The sequence below is a fragment of the Nelumbo nucifera genome, chromosome 3 (assembly GCF_055504915.1).
Source record: "Nelumbo nucifera cultivar China Antique chromosome 3, China Antique-T2T, whole genome shotgun sequence".
Classification (NCBI taxonomy): domain Eukaryota; kingdom Viridiplantae; phylum Streptophyta; class Magnoliopsida; order Proteales; family Nelumbonaceae; genus Nelumbo; species Nelumbo nucifera.
The window spans coordinates 10723498-10746771 of NC_142651.1; the positions used below are offsets into that span (position 1 = coordinate 10723498).

General features: G+C 36.7%; 2 protein-coding genes across 12 annotated transcripts; both read left to right on the plus strand.

Annotated features, from left to right (window-relative positions):
• The first annotated feature begins 4091 nt into the window (after positions 1 to 4091).
• Positions 4092 to 7890, plus strand: LOC104595450 (putative serine/threonine-protein kinase PBL28). Of its 11 annotated transcripts, none has more exons than XM_010256176.3 (9): positions 4595 to 4718; positions 4861 to 4932; positions 5212 to 5304; positions 5453 to 5634; positions 5837 to 6035; positions 6211 to 6374; positions 6454 to 6558; positions 7197 to 7319; positions 7455 to 7890. In XM_010256176.3, the coding sequence occupies exons 3-9, from the start codon at positions 5235 to 5237 to the stop codon at positions 7689 to 7691; spliced, it is 1080 nt and encodes a 359-aa protein (XP_010254478.1). In that variant the 5' UTR covers positions 4595 to 4718; positions 4861 to 4932; positions 5212 to 5234; the 3' UTR covers positions 7692 to 7890. The 11 variants fall into 11 exon arrangements, with proteins under 11 accessions (XP_088756013.1, XP_088756012.1, XP_010254478.1 ...); XM_010256185.3 differs by having other exon boundaries at positions 4861 to 4920; XM_088899889.1 differs by lacking the exon at positions 5212 to 5304.
• A 3876-nt stretch (positions 7891 to 11766) lies between these two features.
• LOC104595482 (uncharacterized) lies at positions 11767 to 22786 on the plus strand. Its single transcript, XM_010256218.3, has 3 exons — positions 11767 to 12141; positions 12262 to 12867; positions 22478 to 22786. Exon 2 carries the CDS (start codon positions 12315 to 12317, stop codon positions 12864 to 12866), a length of 552 nt encoding a protein of 183 aa, XP_010254520.1. The 5' UTR covers positions 11767 to 12141; positions 12262 to 12314; the 3' UTR covers position 12867; positions 22478 to 22786.
• The last annotated feature ends 488 nt before the right edge of the window (positions 22787 to 23274 follow it).

Here is a 23274-nt window from a genome sequence, read left to right on the forward strand (position 1 = left end):
CCAAACCATCAACCCGTTCAATGGTTTTTTACCATTTTTTAATTTTTATTTATTTTAATTTTTTAAATTTGTTTGTCATAATGGGTCGTCCTTTCGAATTGGATGATCGAACCGTCGACCCGGAAATTGGTGGCCAAAACGGTTCCGTTTCCGGGTCGTTTTTTAAAATGTTGGTGTAGATCATTCATAAAATGTACATAAGATACATAGAATCAAAACCAGTTCACACAATTTGTCCACAGTTCAGAACAACTGTGGACTGTGGTGTGGTGTGAATTGCTCTCTACCACAGGGTGTGGTGTGGACCAGTCCACACCCACCAATTTTTCATCCACACTACAGAACACCAATGTGCTTCGAGTTTCTATGGGGTGGTAGAAGGATTATTATTATGGATGGTTATCTTTCAATCATCAATCTTTTAAAGAATAGAAATTTGGTGGCTCTTTAAGAGTCTAGTGCCTTCTTTAAAGGTACTTGAGTATAGGGACCAGAGGCATGTTTTCGTTCAAGATAAAAGAGAAAATGGCATATTTTGAAAATTTAATTAATAGTTAAGGACAATTTGGTCCTTTTAAATTTTATTGGTTGGAGTTAATGTTTGAAAGGTCAATAAGGTATGTATAAGTTATTGTTGAAAGTGTAGGGTATATAGAAGTAGTTTCTCAAATGTTTAAGTAATTAACCCTAATAATAAAAATAGGGTAAAACACAAATATTCTAATACTATAATAAAAAATACAGATAATCTAAAAAGCTTGTGTTCTAATAATTCATCTGAAATGGATTTGAATTTCATTTTAACCCTAAGTCCATAAATTATACATTTTCTTTGTGAGACTGGCTTCGGTCATTGCAAGTCCATGCTCACACCATTCAAACAACCTCTTGCAACCTTGGATTGGAAATATCTTTCCATGAAATAAATCATATAAGTATGGAGATATTCTCAATGCAATGCTGTAAAGGCCATTCAAACGGTCATTGCACTGACTAAAGCCAAATTCTTTCTTTCTTCACTATATAAATAATATATTGTGAAATTCCAATGAATCTATTTTTATTGTTAGGTAAAATATAGAAACCTCCCCTATAGTTTTGAAAAAAAAAGAAAAGCATACAGTTACCTCACGTTATTGTCCCAGTAATAGAGACTTGGAAGTTACAAAATTGCCCTTAGGACATCTTTCGACATAATTCAAAATTTTAGATTTACCCTTCAAAACTTAACTTGATCTAACAAGTTTACAAAATAGACTTACTTTACCCTTTTCAATCTTATTTGGGGAATTCTGTTTTAGTTAAAAGTTAAGAGAGTTCTTTTTAAGGGTATTTTACTAAACCTTCATCTTAATTGATAGATATAAAGGCAAAATGAATATTTTGAAAAACTAATGCATTAGGCCAATATTTTTCATCTGAGGCAAACAGGCAATACTTCGCAGATTTTTCAAAACTATAGAGAAGGTTTTTGTTAAGATGAAATAGTAGAGGTTTTTATATTTTACCCATTTATATAAAAATTATTAAAAATAATATACATAAATTTCATTTCAGATCTGGAGTCCTAAATGGACAATATATTTGAAATCTCGCCACCACCCAAACTAAGGCCCCGTTTGGTTCGTGATCTTAAGTCTTATTGACTTTCATCCCGAGCATTATTGTAAATCTGCAAGTAAGATGGGTCCTAGTTTCATTGTGAGAAATGTTGTGTCAGATCATGTTGGAACGTGTTTTTTTGGCAGGAAATTCCAACTCGAAAGTAGAGGTCAGCCTTCTATAGATCAATTATGAGATTTAGCACGTGCTTAAAAGAGTTCAATTTATATCTTTATATTAACCCCAAGACACCCCCTTCTTAATTCCTTCCCATGTCTCCCGTAGGGAGTGCAACTTAGGTCGAGCATTTATTAAATTTTTTACAGCCCGAACCCGTTTCAATTCGGGCAACTCAACTTGCAATTTTTTTTCTTTTGAAAATATAGTTGCATCCCTAATTTCTTCTCCCCTCCCCCCACCTCTCACACAATTCTGAATAAGCCACGTAAACCATGACCTCAAACATGGGCCACAACCGGAAAGATGTAGGATTGGTCCAAGACAAGAACTGGAAAGCGATCAAAAGCAAAAGGGGGCCCATGTTTTTTCTGAGAGAAATATTAACCAGACGTCCTGGGTCAAACCGTAAACAATGGTCTCCACATGGTGTTCCAGATGGTCCAGATCCATCGTGTTAGCCAGAACCCATACTGTTTTATCCAACCTATATAACATGATTAAAATTTCTATTTTTGCACTTAAAAGGCCTATTCAGGCTGCTCCTAATCATTCCAGGCCCATTCCAGCTGAATTTGGTGTTTAAGGTAGGCCCCTTAAATCAACTTTCCCATGAAGGGTGCAAAAGACGGTAAGATCATCCTAAGTTCCTAACCCATGTGATTGAGGTTTGGCCCCCGCAAAAGAAACTCTATGGTCCAGAATATGGAGTTGCTATTTAAGATCAAGGTTCAAGGCCCATCGAGGACACTGTGGCCCATCGAGCACTTGAACCTGTAACTGTGAGCAGATATCATGTGTGTGGGCCTCTGGGGCAAGGGAACCATTAAATTCCAGTGAGCCCACATGTTCTAAAGGTAACATCGACTTTGAAGCTATAGATAGGGTTCATTTTCCAATCACCATACACCATACATAGCATCTAAGCTTTCCCTCTTCAGCCTCGTATTCCATCTTTCTCGGTATTAGAACATTTCTCTTTTATTTTTCTTTTGTGTTTTTTTTTATTTTAATTTCAGTTGATACGGATTTTTCTTTTTTGGTATTTTGGTGGTACGCCGGATTCTTCCATAGGGGGGGCGTTTGAGTAGAGCAGCACCACACTTATAACCCCTCCTTCCCCAAAAATTTTGAGATAAAGGGATTTGAATCCCCTCTCTAACTACAACGAACCAGTTAATATAACAACTGAACCACCCTTCAATGGAGCAAAATCATTGTATCTATTTATCTATCTATTCTATATATTAATGAGTGTATAGAAAAAGTCATGATACCTAAAAAAACTGATACCCATCAACTGATATCATAGAAGGAGTTTGGATTTCCAAGGGTGCGCACTCCCAATCAAATTGGGACACGTTAGAATTTGGATAGCACTTCAACTCAAATATGCGAGTCATTTAAACGGTCTGTTTGCCTCTATTAGTTTTTTTAATAATACTTAAAAAATAAAAGAAAGGGTGAAAATTTTCCGCAACCGCAAGACTATTTCATGACAAACTTTAATATTGTTTGTAAAACCCTAATCCCTTTTTCTTCGTTTAGCAGAGAATGAAGGAAAAATCAGAACTCCAAATAGAGAGATATACACTCTACATGTCTCATGAAACATGGGATGAAGAAAATAGAAAAAGTTTATTGTCAATGGGCACAAATCTATCACTCCATGAATGCCGATCTTCCACAGATGAAGACATTGCTATAGAAAACTATCAAGGGATTAGTGAAGCATATGAAATCTTGACTGATGAGTATTGAAAAACGAAAACAAATAAAACTGTTGCAAACCAAACCAGCTCTAACCTAGTGCCGATGCATTAATAAACGATTGCAGACCAAATAAGGGTGGAAGTCGTTTGCAAGAAATTGTTTCAGGTGCCCATTGTTTCTTATTCACTTGAGTACTCTGCCTTTTTCAAAACACTTGCAACCCATTATGAACTAGATTGGGTAATGACTCCCTTTTTAAGTCAAATTTATAAAATGCCAACTTTATTTTCTAATGATGGTATTGAGAAAAAAATCATGAACAGAAAGACAATGGAGACTTCACAAATTAGGAAGCATGTTACAGAGTAATTAACGTCTACTAATTTTGCTTTCTAACTTATCTCAACTTGAAGATTTCTGAGTCTTTACCTTAATCAATTGGTTAGAGTATAGACTATAAAGTCATCAAAACAACAAGATTTGCCGGTTTGTTGCTTCAGTTCTCATTTGCAGAATAAGAAACACTGAACATTGACTTAGATAAAGCAAGTTTACCATGGAGAAGGTATGCTAGCACTTGGGTATAAACGATTCAACACCAGAATTTTTTCCCCTGCAATCGTTCGTTAATGGCATCTGCTCTGCTCCATGGAAGGGCTAGGTCTGAACAGTTTTCTCTATATTTTTTACCGTCTGTCGAGCTGGGCGGTCAAAGTATCTATTTTTATTCTTTCTTTTAAATTTTTAGTTTGAAAAAATTGAGATATTAAAAAAATGCAAATGATCCCGTTAAATGGCTCGCACATATGACTTGCGAGACGTGTTTCAATTTAATTCGGAGTGCATCATAGAAGTGCTAATCATCAAAATTCACCCTAGGCGTTCTGATTGGTCTAAGTTCTTCCGGCATCATCAAAATTCTCACAGACCAGAAGGATCTGGATTCAACCCAGAAGGCTGGCCAGAAGTGTAGGATTATAACAAGAAGACATGGAAGCAAGGGAGTGATGGGAGAAGTGTACGGAACGATATAACTGATCACCAAATGACTAAAAGCTTCCTCTCAACGGCTATCTTTCTCTCTCTTCACAAAAGAAAAGAAAAGAAAAGAAAAGAAAAGAAAAGAAAAGAAAAGAGAAGAGAAGAGAAGAAACGAAATGGAGGGAAAGGTTGCATCTTCTCTTTCCCTATCAAACGCACCCCTCCCCACCATTTGTCTTTCCCAGGTAACCAACTAACCAAACATTACCCCTTTTTTATTCATTTTCTTTCATGTTTTCCTTGTGTTTCCTTGGTCTTCAAGCACCGCCTTTTGATTTCCTATCTCATTCCAAAATTATTTATTTGTTTATTTCTTCTCCTTGGAAGGTTCCGGTGGTTGTGAGATGTGGTTGTTGAGTATTCTTCAAATCTAACTTCACTTACTTTGTACGTACCTTGGTAGGATTCCTACACTGCCTATTTTCTTTCTTTTTTCTGCAATATATTTTATAACATTCTCCATTTTTTGGTTTGATAGAGAATTGCTTTTTAGTTAAACTGGTTAAAATGAAGTGTTTTTTTTCCCCTCTCGTTGGGCATTACGTCAGATAGGTTCTTGTCAAGTGTGTAGCGAAACTAGGGAGCTTGGTTGATCTTTCTCATCAAATTGTCAGTTTAAAATGAAGAACAGTCATTTTAATTCTCAAGCAAAAGGATTTTGATCAGTTTTTCCAACAGATTGGCTTCTTTAGTGAGTCATTATGCCTTTCGGATTAGTCGCAGCGTGGAACAAGAGGCGGAGAAGCAAGTCACTTGATCAAATTGACCCATGTGATCTATCTATCTATCTTCTTCTTCTTCTTCTGTTGTTGTTGTTGCTGCTGCTGCTTATTGTCTTTGTTACCCATATTCAGAAAAAATGATTTCTGCCCTTGGCAAATTCAAATTCTCAAGTTGAATGAATTGCACCTTTCTACAGGGATATATAAATCTGTTGAACGCTGGCAACTTGATCAGAATTCATCCACAAAAAGGCGTCATGGGTCATCAGTATTCACACTCAAGGAAATGGAGGAAGCGACCCGTTCGTTCAGCGATGAGAATCTGCACGGGAAAGGAGGATTTGGTCGGGTTTACAGAGGAATTCTAAGGTCAGGAGAGGTACGCGCAGGAGTTATCATGAAAATCATCACAAACCTAATCTTGTGTCTTTATCTATATATCAAAAGTACTTTTCATAATATCATTCGTCTTGCAACAAATTTCAAAATTAAATCAAGTGCAGTCTTTACTATGGGAAAATGGAAATGCCTATTCTGATAATATCATTTTGTTTTCCATTAATTAATCCTACTTTCTGAAGGTTGTAGCTATCAAGAAAATGGAGCTTCCACCATCAAAAGAGGCCGAAGGTGAACGAGAGTTCCGAGTGGAAGTTGATATCTTGAGCAGATTGGACCACCCAAATCTGGTTGCCCTGACTGGTTATTGTGCTGATGGGAAACATCGGTTTCTAGTATATGAATTTATGCACAAAGGAAATCTACAAGATCATTTAAATGGTGGGTTCTGTCATAAAAATCCATAATTAATTCATGATCCCTAGTCCCTACCTACTGACTGATGCCCATTCATGTGTTCATTTACTTCTGCAAATCTTAGAATTCTCTCTCTCTCTCTCTCTCTCTCTCTCTCTCTCTTGGTAGAGAAACTTCACTTGACTTAATTGTATTCTAGGACTCAGCGAGGAGAAGATGGACTGGCCTTTAAGGCTGAAAGTAGCACTAGGAGCAGCAAGGGGCCTTGCTTATCTCCATTCTGGCTCTGCAGTTGGGATTCCTATTGTGCATAGAGATTTGAAATCAACCAACATACTTTTAAGTGCAGATTTTGAGGCAAAGGTAATTAACTTACAAGGCATTTGTGCATATATATAAATTATGCATTGTAGCTCTAACACCAGCTTTTCCTGCTTCCCAGATCTCTGATTTTGGCCTTGCCAAACTGATGCCTGAGGGCCAGGAAATGTATACAACCACAAGAGTACTTGGTACTTTCGGCTATTTTGATCCTGAATATACATCGGTAAGCACATTCATGGGATTACTTCTCACTCTGTGTTGAATTGGATTAATTGCATCATATCTGGTCTAATCATCTATTCACCTATATTCTGTTCGTGTATGCTGGATTGGGTTTTCCTCATTGAAGCTCTGCCCCCCGATAAGTTCTATAATAGTGCTCTAAAACCTAGTTGCAGTCTCACCACTTAATCCGTTGTTTAGATTTTACAACTCTGGCATCAGAGTATCTGATCGGACAATTTTCCAGAGACATTGCTTGTTACACTGCCTTGATAAGTGAGGAAAACTTGGTTCTACAATCTCTTATCTTGTCCAAAATTTCAAATTTGTCAATGCCTCAAACTCATCAATTTACATTTACTCCATATATATGAATATCTAAGATGTTATTTCAGCAATAAATTTGGGGTTAAAGCATTTTGGGTCTGCTTTTTCAGTTTTTGTATCCTCCTTTCTTTCTTTTTCTGTTTATCCAAGTCCATCAATGTCTTGTCCCTTTTGTGATTAAGGTCTCCATGGCAGTCACTCCCGTGGTGCAAGCAAACAGCCTTTGCACTATCGTGTATAGGTTCCCCACCTTTCCCTCCCCTTTCCTTCAAACCAAACACTGAGCATTGGATGCTTATCTTTTCATCACAGACGGGGAAGCTCACTTTACAGAGTGATGTTTATGCATTTGGAGTGGTTCTTCTTGAGCTTTTGACCGGGCGCAGAGCACTAGACTTGAACCAAGGGCCCACTGACCAGAACCTTGTAGTGCAGGTATGAATGGGAGTTTTTTCCTTTTCTTTTTACAGATTTTCTGTTCAGCTGGTTCTTCAAGGTTGACAGGTTTCAGTAACAGTTAGAAATTAATGGACCAGACTCTTGACTGGCTGATTCTGAACAACAACTCAGGTCAGGCATATATTGAACGATCGGAAGAAGTTGCGCAAAGTCATAGACCCAGAGATGGGTCGGAGTTCATATACCATGGAATCAATCGCCATGTTTGCCAACCTTGCGTCTCGCTGTGTTCGCACTGAGAGTAGCGAGAGACCCTCGATGGCAGAATGTGTGAAGGAACTCCAACTAATTCTCTATGCAAATGCGAAAAGTTTGGTTTCAGCGATGCGTACATTCAGAATGATCTGAAAACTTGAAACATGTTGATAGCTAGACAGTGTAATTTACTTGCGTTCATCTATGGAAAAAGGGAAACAAAGAGTAGTCGATGAGACAGGTGCATGCGCACAGGAGAAACTTCCAGATACAAATTTTGCACCGTGTTGAGTTTTGCGTCTGTTTATTTGTAATTATGATTTGCATTTCTAACAGTGACAAAATTTGCACCACCCTCCTTCTATCTTTTATTGCACATTGATACATTTACAAACTGACACCCTACCAACAACATCTAACACCGCACAATCATTCTCTTTTAGATGATGATTGTTGACATACTACATTCCATGATAATGTTTGACATTACAATAATCCAGCATACTCAACCCATACAAATGGAAGAGGATAGGAATCATACACAAGAATTGTCTTCCGCTAATCCCTCCTTCACGAAGCATTTCAGGGAATTAAAGGGTAAGGACAGAGTAGAATGCATGTGAGGTCCTTAGAAAAAGAAGTTATAAACGTCATTCATTCAGCTGGGTATCCTATACTTTGGGCCTCAACTAGCAGTCCTTTCCATTCCATCAATTTTTTAGAGCACATATATATAATATTCAATTTATGTTTTTTAATTTTTTATTTGTAAAAAATTAAAATTTTCAATTTGAGGTCAAAAAAGGGGTTTTGGAAAAAAAAATAATGAGGCATCTATTTAGGACGCATAGTCAACATTATTTTACCTTATTGGGTTTTACTCAAATCAGACTCATGATCTTGATGGGGTGATGGTTCAAGTGGTTCAACTGGCCGGGTCAACGATGAATTGAAAACACTGCTTAAAATATTAGTTCTTAACCCTTTCCTTGCCATTTGTACATTAACCATGTTCGTTTCTGTATTTTGATTTTTGCCATTTTATTCTCTCAACAGCTCAAACTAAGAATGAGCATTTTGGTAAATTTACCTTCTTGTAATTTTCCCCTATTCTCTAGATCAGAACTTGGGACTTACCTTGTAGGGGTTAGTTCCAAGTTTCTAAAAGTAAAACCTACTTTGTCGGTTCTAGCTTGTGCTTCTAGAATTGGTTCTAGGGTTTACCTATGTAACATTATAACCTGTTCTTTTAGAATTGTGATTCAAAACAATATTACCCTTTATTGATTAAATTAAGTAATTTTGATAATACCAATATGCAGATCAAAGCTTGTCATTTTATACACATTTAAATCACTTAACTAATTAAATGGTAATACAAAGTTACTTAAGTCATCAACTTGAGTGATCAAATCACTGAGACTGTGTTTGGTTGCAATGCAATTTTGTTTGCACTAGTATAAATGCATAGGAGTGCAAATGAAAAGAATGCAAATTCTTGTTTAATTTTGTTTTGGGTTTTACTTTATTCTGCTTCAGGTCTTAATTTACTTGTTTTGTACTACAATCAAATAAAATAAGCTAAACTTTAAAATAAAAATAGATCATAGTTTACACTCAAATCAGCACTATTATGGTTTTGCATCAATGCAAATAAAAATTTACATTGCAACCAAACACAACCTAAGTGACATTAATGATTAAGTGAGACCATAGTCTTTGTAACCATGAGTGTTTGGGTTCAAATATTTACATCTTCATTTTTTTAATTTATTTTAAGACAAGCTTGATTGCAAGGCCAGTTCCATTGAGTCCAACCAAGGTTTGTCCTTTAGGTTAATTCGAGTAGGAAAACCCCTAAACCCTAGAACCAACCAGGGTGGTGTAATCCTACCCAATGATCATAGTATCAGTATTGGGTATCATATTGAATAATTTGGATATGGACACACATGGATACACACGAAAAATATAGAAACGCTTGGATATGGTAGAAAAATGTACACAAATTCCATAATAATATTACTAACAATAAGTTTAATGTCAAAATAACTATAAAAAATGTATAAATACATAGGAATTGTATATTTTAATGGTATACATGAAAAAATATATTATGATTAATATAGTGTGATACATAACTATTATGCAATTTTATTGATAATGCATCAATCAAGAGTCCAAGACACAAATTATACGGAGTTTTACAAATTAATACATGTAGAAAGCCATTATTACTTTATTTTCTATTAAAGTCCAAGGCACAAAACATATGCAACTATTACATTTGAATTATTATATCATTTTTTATTTACTATTTTTAATTTTTAACATAAAAAACAACTAAAAGTTAATTCTCAAATGTTTGGTAAACAATATTTTCATTTTTGTAAACAAAAAATATGTTATTATAAAAATGTAAATTAAAATATCAATTACTAATTTATAAAAACAAATAATCTTAACTTAAAATATATCAAACCTATTAAAATTTTTTAGATGCATATCATATAAGAATTAATAAAAATTAATTACTAAAATAATTATTCCATTATTAATGTTTTTATTTTTATAGATTTTATGAAATAAAAAATTGTTTTTCAATATAAATGTAGATGAGTGGGTTTGATAGATTCAATTTATATTATATTCTCAAATATTTTGAAAATAATATTTTTATTTTTTAAATAATAAATACAATGTTATTTAATGCAATTTAAAATATTAGTTAATAATTTATAAAAATTTTAAGATACATATCATGTGCAAATTTATAAATTTTAAGTATTAAAGTAATTATTTTATTATTAATATTTTTACTTGCATAAATATTTTAAATTAAAAATCATTTTTTGATATATATATATATATATATATATGGATTTGATAAATTATTTATTTCATTGAATTATAAAATACTAATTTTAAATATTATTTTTTTAGGGAAAATTCCTAAACAATACCCTAAACTTTAGGGGGTTGTGCCAAGTCAATCCCCAAATTTCAAAATGTGTCTCTACGGTATCCCGAACTTTCAAATTGTGTCTAATAAGTCCCTACCATTAGTTGACTGTTAGTCAACACCATTACGTGACATCAGGTGCGCATTAAATAATTTGAAAATGGAAAAATTATCCTTTATGATATTTTTCTAACCATTTTACCCATTTCATTTAAGTGTTAAAAGAAGGAAAATGGAAGAAGGGTTATGGAACCAAACAAGTGATCCTCTGGTTACAATTGATCGTTGAATGGGGATTTCAACCAATAATTGATCAATGTCCAATTTAATAACCCTTCTTTCCTTTTTTTTTTTTAACACTTAGATAAAACGAGTAAAATAGTCAAAAAAGATAATAAAGGATAATTTTATTATTTTAAAATTATTTAATAAACACCTGATGTCATGTGATACAAACACACGTTTTGAAGTTCACTTGACAAAACCCGTAGTTAAAATTGTTGAATATAAATGTATGTTGCATGTTTAGTCATTTATTGATATAAAGTAAAGGATGGTTAATGATAAAGTTGCATCACCTTTGTTGTCAAAAGTCTAGTTCGCTTTCATATTGGTGCCTATTGAACTGTATCGACTAATATTACACGATACACGGCGATAAAAATCTACCCGTTTTAATGACAAATAATCGAATAGTGGAATTTTTTTTTGTTGCATGTGTGTTTTTGAGCGTCGGTTCTTCTGTCTTTTGCATTGTCTGTTGCTTGTTTATTTGAAACAAACATTTGTTTTGGATGGTGTTGTTTGAAATGAATATAAGAAAAAATTCTCCGGAAAAGTAGGGATAGGTTTAATGTAAAATTCTAATTTTCATTGTACAGCTATAAGCATTTAAAATGGCAACAATCTACATTCTATACAATCTGTAAATTGACATCAATTCCGAGTACTTTTAGCTTATAAATTCTTACCTGAGCTGAACCGTCATTCTCCCAAAAATCTCTGGTTTTTAGGGCACAGGGCTAATGTGGATGTGGACGATTGAACAAGTGATCAATTGAGAGGTGCTGAATGGCTAAAATTTGCCACATAATGCCTGGACGTGGCATAACTATGATTGGTCCTGCTTGGAAGCTTCCTACCTGTGATTTTTTTTTTTTTTTTTTTTAATTTTTTTAGGCCAGCTAACTTTCTCTTTTGTTCTCTTTTACAAACCCCTACTCCAGATCAGAGTCCCTTCCTCCCAGCTCTTCAACTCTAATATCTGAATCGAAAGATACATCTCTGTTCTAGTTTTTCTTTTTTCTTTTTTTTTCCCCTTGATTCCTTTATTTATTCCATCATACTTTTTTATCTCTTCTCGTGTTCTCTCTTCTTGCTTGTGTATTGTTCTGGTTGGAGCTGTCTTGCATTTTTTCTTTTGTAACTCATTCGGGTTCTTCATTGGGAGTTTAATCTATTCTGTCTCTTCCTAACTATAAAGCTGACTGCTTTCTTCCTTAGCGGGAATCCTTTCATTTCTTCATTATTTTCTTCTATTCCTTTTAGGTAGTACCGGATCCTTCCCTGTTTCTTCTTTTTTTGGTTCGTATTTCGTTTTCCTCCTTTTTAGGAATCGAGAATCGTCTCGTTCTTGGTGTGGTAAGAGTTCTCTTGCGCTTATTTATTTATTTTCTAGCCTCTCTCCTCATTTTCTCTTCTATATTGTGTGTGCTTGTTTGGTAAATAACTTGTTATAGCTGTTGTCATTCTTTCTTCTAGACCCGCGATTTTCTGCTTGGGGTTGCAAATTTTCTGAATTCTGACCGAATTCAATGGCTCAAGGCTATGGAGTTGAGCTCTACTTCGATCCTGCATTGGAAAACCAAGTCTTGAAGGCTTGGAACGTCCTTGCTCGTCGCCAGATCAGTACCCAGCTTATTGAGATGGAATCTCGACCGCACATTACTCTCTTCTCTAGCCCCGCCCTCGATCCTCCGAAACTGGAGAACGTCGTAAAGACCTTTGCTTCTAAGCAAGAGCCATTGGCTTTGTCTTTCTCTTCCATTGGAAGCTTCCCCAACGAAGCTAATATTCTCTTCCTTGCTCCAACACCCACTCTTTCACTCCTCCAATTCCACTCACAACTTTGCGATGCATTGAAGAAGGAAGGAGTTGAAATCAGTGAGGATTACAGCCCAGACTCTTGGGTTCCTTACTGCTCTGTTGCACAACAAGTCCCCAAGAATCGGATGGCAGAGGCATTCAGTGTTTTGAGGGACCTGAAGTTACCTGTTACTGGGTACGCTATGGATATTGGATTGGTTGAATTTTCACCGGTTCGTGAGCTCTTCTCGTTTCCCCTTGGGAATGCGGCGGAAGCATGAGGTACAAGGATGGGTTTTCTTTTGTTTTTTTCTTTTTCTTAAATTCATCTCATTGATTCAGATATGAATTTGTTAAATGAAAACTGAAACAAAAGGAAAATCAAGACTGCAAAAAGTCCAGAGTGGCCAACATGACCACAAGGGACACTAGTTTTTTTTATCAGTAGCACAAGGGACATTAGTCATACTACCTTTGCATAAGAGCCCCTCCAATACAAACTAAGAATTCTCTGAAAACATAAAGTGATTTTGAATTTAGCAGAGGCACCAAAGTTAGCAACCACTCCCTTTGAATGTCTTGGACCTCACAGGCAAGGCTCATTTTGTCAGTTGCATCTTACCTCACCTGGCTTAGCTATGTGTTTGATGAACAAACATTGAACTTGGTGTTGAATAGACAACTTATCATATTGTAGATTTTACATATGATGTTTAGAGTTTAAACAGTTTAGCCTATGTAGGACTTGAACATACAAGGTATAATGCTCATGTTAGTAACATAATTCTCTAACCAAGTCCCCTCTGGTCATCAGAAACAGTAGGAAAGAAAACAAGTCCCTTCTGGGTAATTGGTTCTGGAGGTTCAACAAAGAAAGTGAAAGCCTATGGAGATGGGTTGTGCTAGGGTGGGATTCTGGTATTGCCCTATCCCTATTGGGTTGTGCTATTTGGAGTGGCATTCAAAATACCCTTCCTAACTTCTACAAAGGAATCGGTTACAAGGTGAGCAAAGGTAACTTGGTCCCCAAAATAAAGATACAGTGATAGAGGATCTCTATGAGCAGGTGAACGATTAAGTGATATGTCCTACATTTAGAAGGAATTTGAAATTTGAATGATTGGGAAATCAACTTAATGGTTGAGCTGTTAAACCCCATTCGAGGTATAAAACCTGATTCTGAGCGAGAGGATGAAAGAATTTGGTCATGGGAGAGATGAGGCATGTTTTCAGTTTAGTCATCTTCAAGTGATTTCCCTTGGGCTAGAATTTGGTGCTCCCACATACCCTCAGAAATTGCTTTCCTAGTTTGGACTGCATCACTTGAAGATGCTTGACAAAAGACCTGCTGATAAGGAGAAGAATGCCTTGAATATCATTCTCTGTTCTTTATGTAATGAAGTTCCTGAATCATCAAACCATCTTTTTATGCACGACAGTTTCTCACAGCAATTGTGGGCAATGGCTGTTTCTCTTTTTGGGGTACAAACCCGCCTTCCTGGAATGGTGCTTCAGTTACTGCAAGAAGGGTGGCTTAAGGGTTTGAACAGCAGGGTAAATTTTTATGGAATACCTTCCCTGCAGCTATCATCATCATCATCATCATCATCGTCATAATCAGCACCCATGCTTTATTCCAACTATATGGGGTCAGCTAATCCTGTTTCACCTGTCTGTTCTATATAAATCTATATCCACTGTTAAATTTTTAGTGCTTAAATCATTTATTACTACTACCTGTGTCTTTTTTGGTCTACCCCTAGCTCTTCTAGCCCCTTCTACTTGTAACAAATCACTTCTTCTAACTGGAGCTGTTGGTGGTCTTCTATTCACATGACCAAATCATCTTAGTCTACTCTCTCATTTTATCACTTATTGTAACTATTCCTAGGTTTCTGCAGATGGCTTCATTCCTGATCCTATTTTCCCTAGTTTTCCACTCATCCATCTTAGCATTCACATTTCTTCCACACTCATTTTCTGAACATGTTGTTTCTTGACTACCCAACACTCTGTTCCATACTGGCCTTACAACTGTTTTATAGAATTTTCCCTTTAATCTAAGTGGTATTCTCCTATACACAAAAAGTCCAAATCCAAATGACATTGTTCATTGTCTTCTACCTTAAGACTGAACCATAATAACATTAAGCCACAGTTGGATTGACTTGATGAGAGAACAGAGGATGTGAATTGATGAATTTGAACCCATGAACACCAATACGCATACGGTTGGACCCATCAACACTTGACTCACGAACACGTCTTTGTTGAAACGAACCAGAGTAGCCATATCTTTGCATGTTCTGTTTTTGTCAATTTTTACCTTCATAAAGAAATCTATATCTGAGTCTGGTTTAATTACGACAGGTGGCTGCACTCTTTGCATGCAAAAATTCTTTAATACCGTTCCGGGCCTGAACAGTTAAAATTTGCCAAACCCAGAAGCCCATAAAATCGCTACTTGTCTTCATCCTCTTTTCCTGCTCGGTCTCTCTCTCTCAACTCTCAAGAGTCAAGATTATTTATAATTACAAAACTAGTCTCCTTCTCCAATCCTTTTCGTTCCCCACTGAACCTTTGAAACTCTCTCCACCATGAATTTGCTCTCCAGATCCTTCCGTTCGAATTGGACCGTTAGTTTTCTTCTAGTCTCTCCTTGTGCAAGAAATTATCTCTGAGGTAACCAGAAATGTTCTTAGTAATATTAGTCTTTGATACCACGGAAATTGCCTAGTATTTGTAGTGATGGATTTGCCTCCTATCGTTTCACTTCATAAACTGTCTGACATAGAGCATATTTTTCTTCGTCAGTGTTTGAATCTCTTTCCAGAAGCATTTTGCTGTGTATTTATTGATTTCGTATTGAAATTGAGGATTAACCTCTATCCTGATGTTCTTTAACTAACGACCAGCTTCTCAAGGTTAGCTTTACTGTAAAAGATGTTTTTTAGAGTTCTTATAATCCGCTTTTTTTCGTCTCCAGCTCTAGAAGCAGGACCCAATAATTACAACTACAGTGTCACTGAAATGGAGGGGGTGATTAGAGATCCGATATGAACCAGAAGAAAATTAGATGATAGGTGAAGGGCGTTTTTGTCCTTTTATATGATACTTAATGTCCGTTAGCGGTTTTGGACCAACTTGACATTTTTTGAAAGAGTGGGCACTGCAGTGACATGTTTGAAAGTCCGGGTACTAACTTGACACTACCCCCCAAAGTTCAGGGTACTAAAGTGGAATTTTTCCTATTATTAAATTTACATGTCATATACTCTATTTTAGTAATACTTATTTTAAAACCTCTTACTTCTGGGGAATTTGTTCATAAGCTTAATTCTGCATTTAATCCTTCATTAGTTTCATCAATTAAAACAATTTCATCCGCAAACAACATGCACCATGGAACTTCTTCCTAAATATGTTTAGTCAATTCATCTATGATCAATGCAAATAGATAAGGGCTAAGTACTGAACCTTGGTGAAGATCCATTGTAACCTTAAAATCTGAAGTCTCTCCCAGTGGTGTTCTAACGTTGTTGCCCCCTCATACATATCCTTAATTGGGTCTATATACCTATTTTAAACTCCTTTCTTTTCCACCCACCATTATTATCTCTCTATCATATGCCTTTTTTAGATCAATGAACTCTATCATTTGGACGATTTGAAGGAAAGGAACCATGGTATTTTTTATAACAAATACACTAAAATGGAGGAAATGAAGAATAAACTCATAGGAACATTATGTTCTTGGTTAGGTGTATGAAAGAATTTTCAAGTAGTCCAATTAACACTTTTTTGGAAGCTGGTCCTTTCTTTTGGATGATATTTTGTTTCTTTTTGTACAGTCTCTCAATGTACATGGGTTGTTGTTCCTTCTTTTGCTTTCTAATATAAAACAATATTTTACCTTGTTCAAAAAAAAAAAAGAAAGAAAAAAAACAATTCTCTAACCAAGTCAGCTAATAAGCATTAGGATTCCCTTACAATTTATATGCATTTCATGTTTAAATCACTAGTTGCTTCTTGAGCTTTTATCTCCTTGGCGAGTCTTTGATGTACACCTTAATTCTGATTTTGTAAAATTTGGCTCTAAATTTTAGTTATATTCAAAACCCTGGTCTTTCCAGAAAAGTTATCAGATTGCTCAGATCCCTCAATTTTGTCTGCAGTGTAAAGGTGTCCTATACTACCCTCTTTGATTGGCTTTTACTTCTCTGATTTTCTAGGGCATAACCATAGTCAGCCAGAGAGGACAGTTGCAATTTTGAACCCTTTATGCATCACAATGGACATCCATGGTTTTGTCTTCTACTCTATTTGTTTAGAACATAAGTTTAGATAGATCAATGTCCAATGGGGGCATTTGAGGCCAATTATGGCTAAAAAGTCGTTTACAATGACAAGAACCATTTCACCTCTTTTGGACAAAAACATGCCAATAGAGGTCGAAGGCCTTTGTGCTATGCTGTTATAGATTTGTGTAAAGATTGTCATGTAAGGAAAGGGAACGGTTAAAGTAGAGTTCTTTGTCTCTGGGATGTTTGCAACTTAGACCAAAAAGAAAAGAAGAATAAAAGCAATATCTCTATTATTGCAAATGAGCACTTTTTGGGCTGTCGAATGAGAGGAGAAGAAGAAGAAGAAGATATGAGATGGGCGGCAGAAGTGTTCTCAGCTAGCCCTAATCTATTATATATAAGAACATTACATAATGTTACATAAATAGACCAAAATGCCCCTGATTAGTGATGGGACACCTAGTCAAAATAAACACTAAATAAGATTAGGCCCAATAACTAATGACTTAAGACCCAACAAAGATAAACATACAAATTAAGGCAGCCGAACCAACACTCCCCCTCAAGCTAAGCATGGATGTCAATCATGTTTAGCTTGCCAAGTAAGTCCACGAATTTCATTGTAGCTAGCCCTTTAGTCAGAACATCTGCAATCTGCATCTCGGAGGGAGTATAAGGGATGCAGAGTTCTCCTGAGACAATTCTTTCTCTGACAAAGTGACGGTCTATCTCAATATGTTTCGTTCTATCATGTTGCACTGGGTTATTTGCAATGTTGATGGCAGCCTTGTTGTCACAATACAACCTGAGAGGACACTCAATCTTAATTCCAAGTTCACCAAGTAGGATCTTAAGCCATAAAAGTTCAGCAACACCATGAGCCATAGCTCGATATTCGGCCTCTGCACTAGATCTAGCAACCACATTCTGTTTTTTACTCCTCCATGTAATTAAATTTCCTCCAACAAAGGTGCAGTACCCAGAAGTAAACTTCCTGTCCCCAACAGAGCTAGCCCAATCTGCATCAGTATATCCTTCAACTTCAATTTTACTGTTTTTCTTGAACAGAATCCCTTTCCCCGGGCAAGACTTCAAATATCTGAGGATCCTTTCCACAGCTTTCATGTGAGGGATTTTAGGAGTGTGCATGAACTGACTGACAACATGTACAGCATAAGCAATGTCAGGGCGAGTGAGGGACAGGTAAATCAACTTCCCCACTAGCTTTTGGTATCTTTCCTTATCAAGGTAGCCCTCTCCTACTGACTCCTGTAGACCATGATTCTGTTCTATTGGAGTATCTGTTGGCCTACACCCCATCATGCCTGTTTCTTGAAGAAGATCAAGAATGTATTTTCGCTGACATATATAGATGCCCTCTTTGGATCTTGCAACTTCAATCCCAAGAAAGTATCTCAATTGGCCTAGGTCTTTAATCTCAAATTCAGCAGCCAAGACCTCCTTTAGTCTTTTAATCTCTTCCTGATCATCCCTTGTAATTACCATATCATCCACATAGACAATAAGTGTTGTAAGTTTGTCATTTCTCTTCCTTATGAATAGGGTATGATCTGCCCCACTTTGATTGTAACCCCCTTTCTTCATGGCCCCACATAGCTTCTCAAACCAAGCTCGAGGGGACTGCTTAAGGCCGTATAGGGCTTTTCTCAGTCTACATACCTTCTTCCCAAACCCATAACCTGGTGGTGGATCCATGAACACCTCTTCATGCAGGTCGCCATTCAAGAAAGCATTCTTCACATCCAACTGATGTAGCTCCCATGAGAAATTTGCAGCTAATGATAATAGAACTCGGATTGTGTTGAGTTTTGCCACCGGAGCAAAGGTTTCTTTGTAGTCAATCCCTTCTTTTTGAGTAAACCCTTTTGCTACCAGTCTAGCCTTGTACCTTTCAATGGACCCGTCCTCCCTATGCTTCACAGTGAACACTCACTTGCATCCAGCAGTGTCTTTCCTTTCTGGTAGATCCACTAATTCCCAAGTCCCTGCTTTCATGAAGGCCTTCATTTCTTCGTCCATAGCCTCTTTCCATTTTGGGTCAGATACTGCCTCAGAATACCTGGTAGGAACATGCGTAGAAGAGAGAGCAGACACAAAAGAACAATAACGAGGAGACAAATGTGAGTAAGACACAAAATCAGCAATGGGGTGTCTGATAGTACAAGAACGAGTAGACTTATGAAGGGCAATAGGAAGATCCAAGTCAGAGGAACTGATAGGATTACCTTGAGTTTCTGGGACAAGTTGATCCGAGTCCAATTGGTTGCTGTCATGAGTTAGAGGGCCCTACAACCAAGGGAAACCCTAGATGTAGGTCCAGCTGTGTTCTACGACCAACCCTAGGGTTTCTTTGCAGCAACCAAAAAAAAGAAGTGAAAGAGTTAACTGCGAGTAGAAGAAGAGGCGGCTGCTGTAACCAGTCAAAAGATTAGCGCTCTGATACCATGTTTGCTGAAATAGAGCTGTCGAATGAGAGGAGAAGAAGAAGAAGAAGATATGAGATGGGCGGCAGAAGTGTTCTCAGCCAGCCCTAATCTATTATATATAAGAACATTACATAATGTTACATAAATAGACCAGAATGCCCCTGATTAGTGATGGGACACCTAGTCAAAATAAACACTAAATAAGATTAGGCCCAATAACTAAGGCCCAATAACTAATGACTTAAGACCCAACAAAGATAAACATACAAATTAAGACAGCCGAACCAACAATCATTATTGCAAGTATAAATGTTTTAAATAAAAAATGTCCAGGGTTTGCTAAGGAGCCAATCGTCTATTTATCCCATCAAGAAAATCATAGGAATGTTCTTGGGTGGGCAGACTTGATGTATTTAAAAGGAGATCATATAGCACTTTCTTTTATTCAGATTTTCTCTTTTTGAAAAGCATTGTCATATAATGTATTTTTTTTTTTTTTTGTATATGCCCCAATGTACAGTTTTTTTATTTAATTTGTAGTTTTAGTATGAAAACAGACATGTGAGAAGAAGAAAAGAGAGAAGAGAGAGATGAGACAGAAGTTTTGGAGAGAATAGAATGAGAATGGCAGCTTCCAACTCATTATTTTATTAGGGTTACTAAACAAGAGATAAAAGGATAAAACTTCCCTCGCACCTAAAAGTAATAATATTACAACACTCCCCCTCAAGTTGGGTCATACATGTCAATCAACCCCCCTCCCCCCATTTTTGCTACGTAACTCATTATGGCACAAGGTATTAACACCCTTAGTAAGTAAATCAGCCAACTGATATTTATAATAAACATAAGGAGTACACAGTTCCCCCTTGTCAATCTTCTCCCTTATAAAATGCTTGTCAACCTCAATATGGTTTGTCCTATCATGCAACACGGGATTTACAGCTATATTAATGGATGCCTTGTTATTACAATAAAAACACGTAGGACCTTCTACACCAAAACCCAATTCTCTTAACAAATTCTTAATCCACAACACTTCAGCCACCCTATGTGCCATGGCACAATACTCGGCTTAGCACTAAATCTGGCCACTACAAACTGTTTTTTGCTTCTCCATGTCACCAAGTTACCTCCAATAAAGGTACAATAACCTGAAGTAGACCTATGGTCATCTGTGGATCCAACCCAGTTGGCATCAGTAAAGACTTGCATTTTCATATGGCCATGTTTAGAGAACAAGGCGGTTTTTCTTAGATGGTTCTTCAACTATTGAAGTACTCTCTCTATAATCAAGATTTGAATCCTTTTTGGAGAGTGCATATGAGATGCTGGCTCAAAACACTTACAACATAGGCAATGTCTAGCATGTCATAGACAAGTACAGTAGTCTTCTAACCAACCTCCGATACTATTCAACATCCGAGAGGGGTTCTCCCTCACTATCTCCAAGTCGACGATTCTTCTCAATGGGTGCGCCAGTTGGTTGGCTCCCATCTTGTTTGAATCATGTAACAGATCTAGGATATACTTCCTTTGGGAAATGAAGATATCCTTAGTGGAGTGGGCAACCTCAATTTCCTAGGAAGTATTGAAGGTGACTTAGATCTTTTACGGTTTTACCACAAATTGAGAGGCAAGAAATTCCTTGAGCTTCACTATCTCCTGCTCTAATTATGACTGTATCACCACTAGACCTGTTCATGAGTCGAGCCGTGTTGGGCTTTGCCTCTTTATAAACAGAAAATCACCAAGCCTGAGCCAGAGACCGGCCTGACCGTTGGGCCTAGATCGTGAGCTCGAGCCTGACCCTATATAAAGCCCGAAGCCCAACTTTGACATGTATTTTATAATATATTAATTATATATTATATATTATATAATATTTTATACATTTAATATATATAATACTTTTCGGCCTGCAAAATAGTTAGGCCTGAATTTGAGTCCAATCCCGAGCCTGCATGCTTAAAATTTTGTCCAAGCCCGACTTAGGACGGGCCGGGCTGGGCCAGCCCATTGGGCTACCCGGCCCATGGACAGGTTTAATTACCACAATCACTGTCTTCCACATGCCATTCATATCAGTCTGAACTCAAAAATTCAGAATACAACAACAATTTGGAAATCAGGGGAGAAAACTCATTGAGTGTTAGTCTATGCAAACTGCCAAAAATTTATTTCTTATTTGATTAATTTTGACCCAGTCTTAGAACATGTCAGCATATTTCTTATTTGAGTGTTAGTCAATGCTTCCAATTATTCTACCATGTTGACTTAAAAATAGCATTCTACCATGTGCTTTACCCTTCTGCATAGGCCTATGAAAGAATGATTTGATTGCCATTCCTTACAAGATCAATGTGTTTCCCTGGGTTACACGCACAGTGGGCTTGAAGTTGGGTCCTAGTTGTTTGCGGTTAGAGATAACTTTAACATTGTTCAGTTCCAGTCTTAATAAAACAATGTAATGAGCTTTATAAGATAGAAGACCCTTGGGTTACATGAAATGTTATTAAAATAGAATCATGTCAGTTGGGAAGACATCCTGTTTTTCTTGATTTTAAAATTTATGCTTTGGGTGAATACCGATTCAATAACGTCTGTGCAATGCACATATGCATGCACTTTTTTCTTGGGGGCGGGGAGTAAACTGCTAGTATGATTCCTCCTAGATTTTTGGAGATGGAATTAATTGTTCACCTTATTCAATGGTTCAATTTCCTTTTCTTTTTCTGAAGTCTTTTTCTGGTACTATGTATGATACTTGTTAGAGTTCAGGTTGTGTTGCACTGTTTAAGTCCCAAGACCTGATAAAGGAGTATAGTTGTACAAGGCTGGAATAAAACTTCTACTAACACTTTTTAACATGAATCCTGAATCTTGAAAGGTTGTTTTAGGTCCATTCTAGATTGTTCCCCAGAAGCCAACACATATAGTTGGGATAAGGCTTTTTGAGTTTTATTATACTCTACCAGATAATGGCTACAGTTTAGGGGCTGACTTTAACCAGTAGATTGACATTTTTGAACACTTGGTTAATATGGATTAGATATTCCCTTCATTCTAAAATGCCATTTTCTAACCTAATTATCTCATTTGAGAAGTTCTTTCTTATAAATTTGATGCCTAAAATTGCAGGCAGAAGATTGAGTCTTGAAAATCAGTATGCCCAAATAATTGCTACAACCAGGAAGAATGGCTTGAAGTGACTCTTGGAGTGGGGAATGATCTTTTTCAACTTTATCTCCCTCAATTGATGAAATTCCGGTGATGGTGAAACAGTTGAGAAAGGATATAGGTAAATGGAGGAAACTAGTAGCTTGGTTATAGAAATTTAATTGATTAGATTCCTTAGTTCTCTTTGGTACATTTAACTACAGATTTTGATGCTAATGTTGTAAGTTATGACTCCATTAATCTTGAACTTAATGTAGAAGAATCTGGAAATTCTAGTGGTAAAGAGAATTTTGGATCAGTATAAAAGCTGGTACAGCTTTGATACAACTAAGAGTATGCTTATCGTCCATTCCATCTCTTTCATGCATTTTTTGTTAAGGGGGGTTTCACAAGCTGCCGTGTCACAAATGTTTTTGACACAAGCTGTGTGAACCTCACGAAACGTGTTTGGGATTTTTGGCCTATTTGGTTTGGAGGTGGTTTTATGCCTGGAGGTGGATTCCAGATAAACAGGTAATGTTTATCCAATCCCGTTTGAAGCGAGTGAGGTGATAACCAACTCTTCTTACGTGGCGTCATGATCTGGGAAATTCAGAGGTGATAACCCGCTAAAGGGGGAGGTCACTCAACACGTCAAGCAGATCGTTAACCAAAGTCGAGTCAGATCAATGGAAGTAGGTTGCCTCTTACGCCGACTTGAGGTCTTGCTTGGTTGTTTGCAGTTCGGCCTTCTGGCGTGGTGTCAAGGTCGTCGAGGT

Excerpts from the sequence above, each read along its gene's own strand:
- LOC104595450 (XM_088899886.1), top strand. The coding sequence starts at position 4,538 with ATGACTAAAAGCTTCCTCTCAACGGCTATCTTTCTCTCTCTTCACAAA. Across the intron at positions 6,036-6,210 it reads TCTACAAGATCATTTAAATG|GACTCAGCGAGGAGAAGATG; the intron begins GTGGGTTCTGTC and ends ATTGTATTCTAG. Across the intron at positions 6,559-7,196 it reads TTGATCCTGAATATACATCG|ACGGGGAAGCTCACTTTACA; the intron begins GTAAGCACATTC and ends TTTTCATCACAG.
- LOC104595482 (XM_010256218.3), top strand. The coding sequence starts at position 12,315 with ATGGCTCAAGGCTATGGAGTTGAGCTCTACTTCGATCCTGCATTGGAA.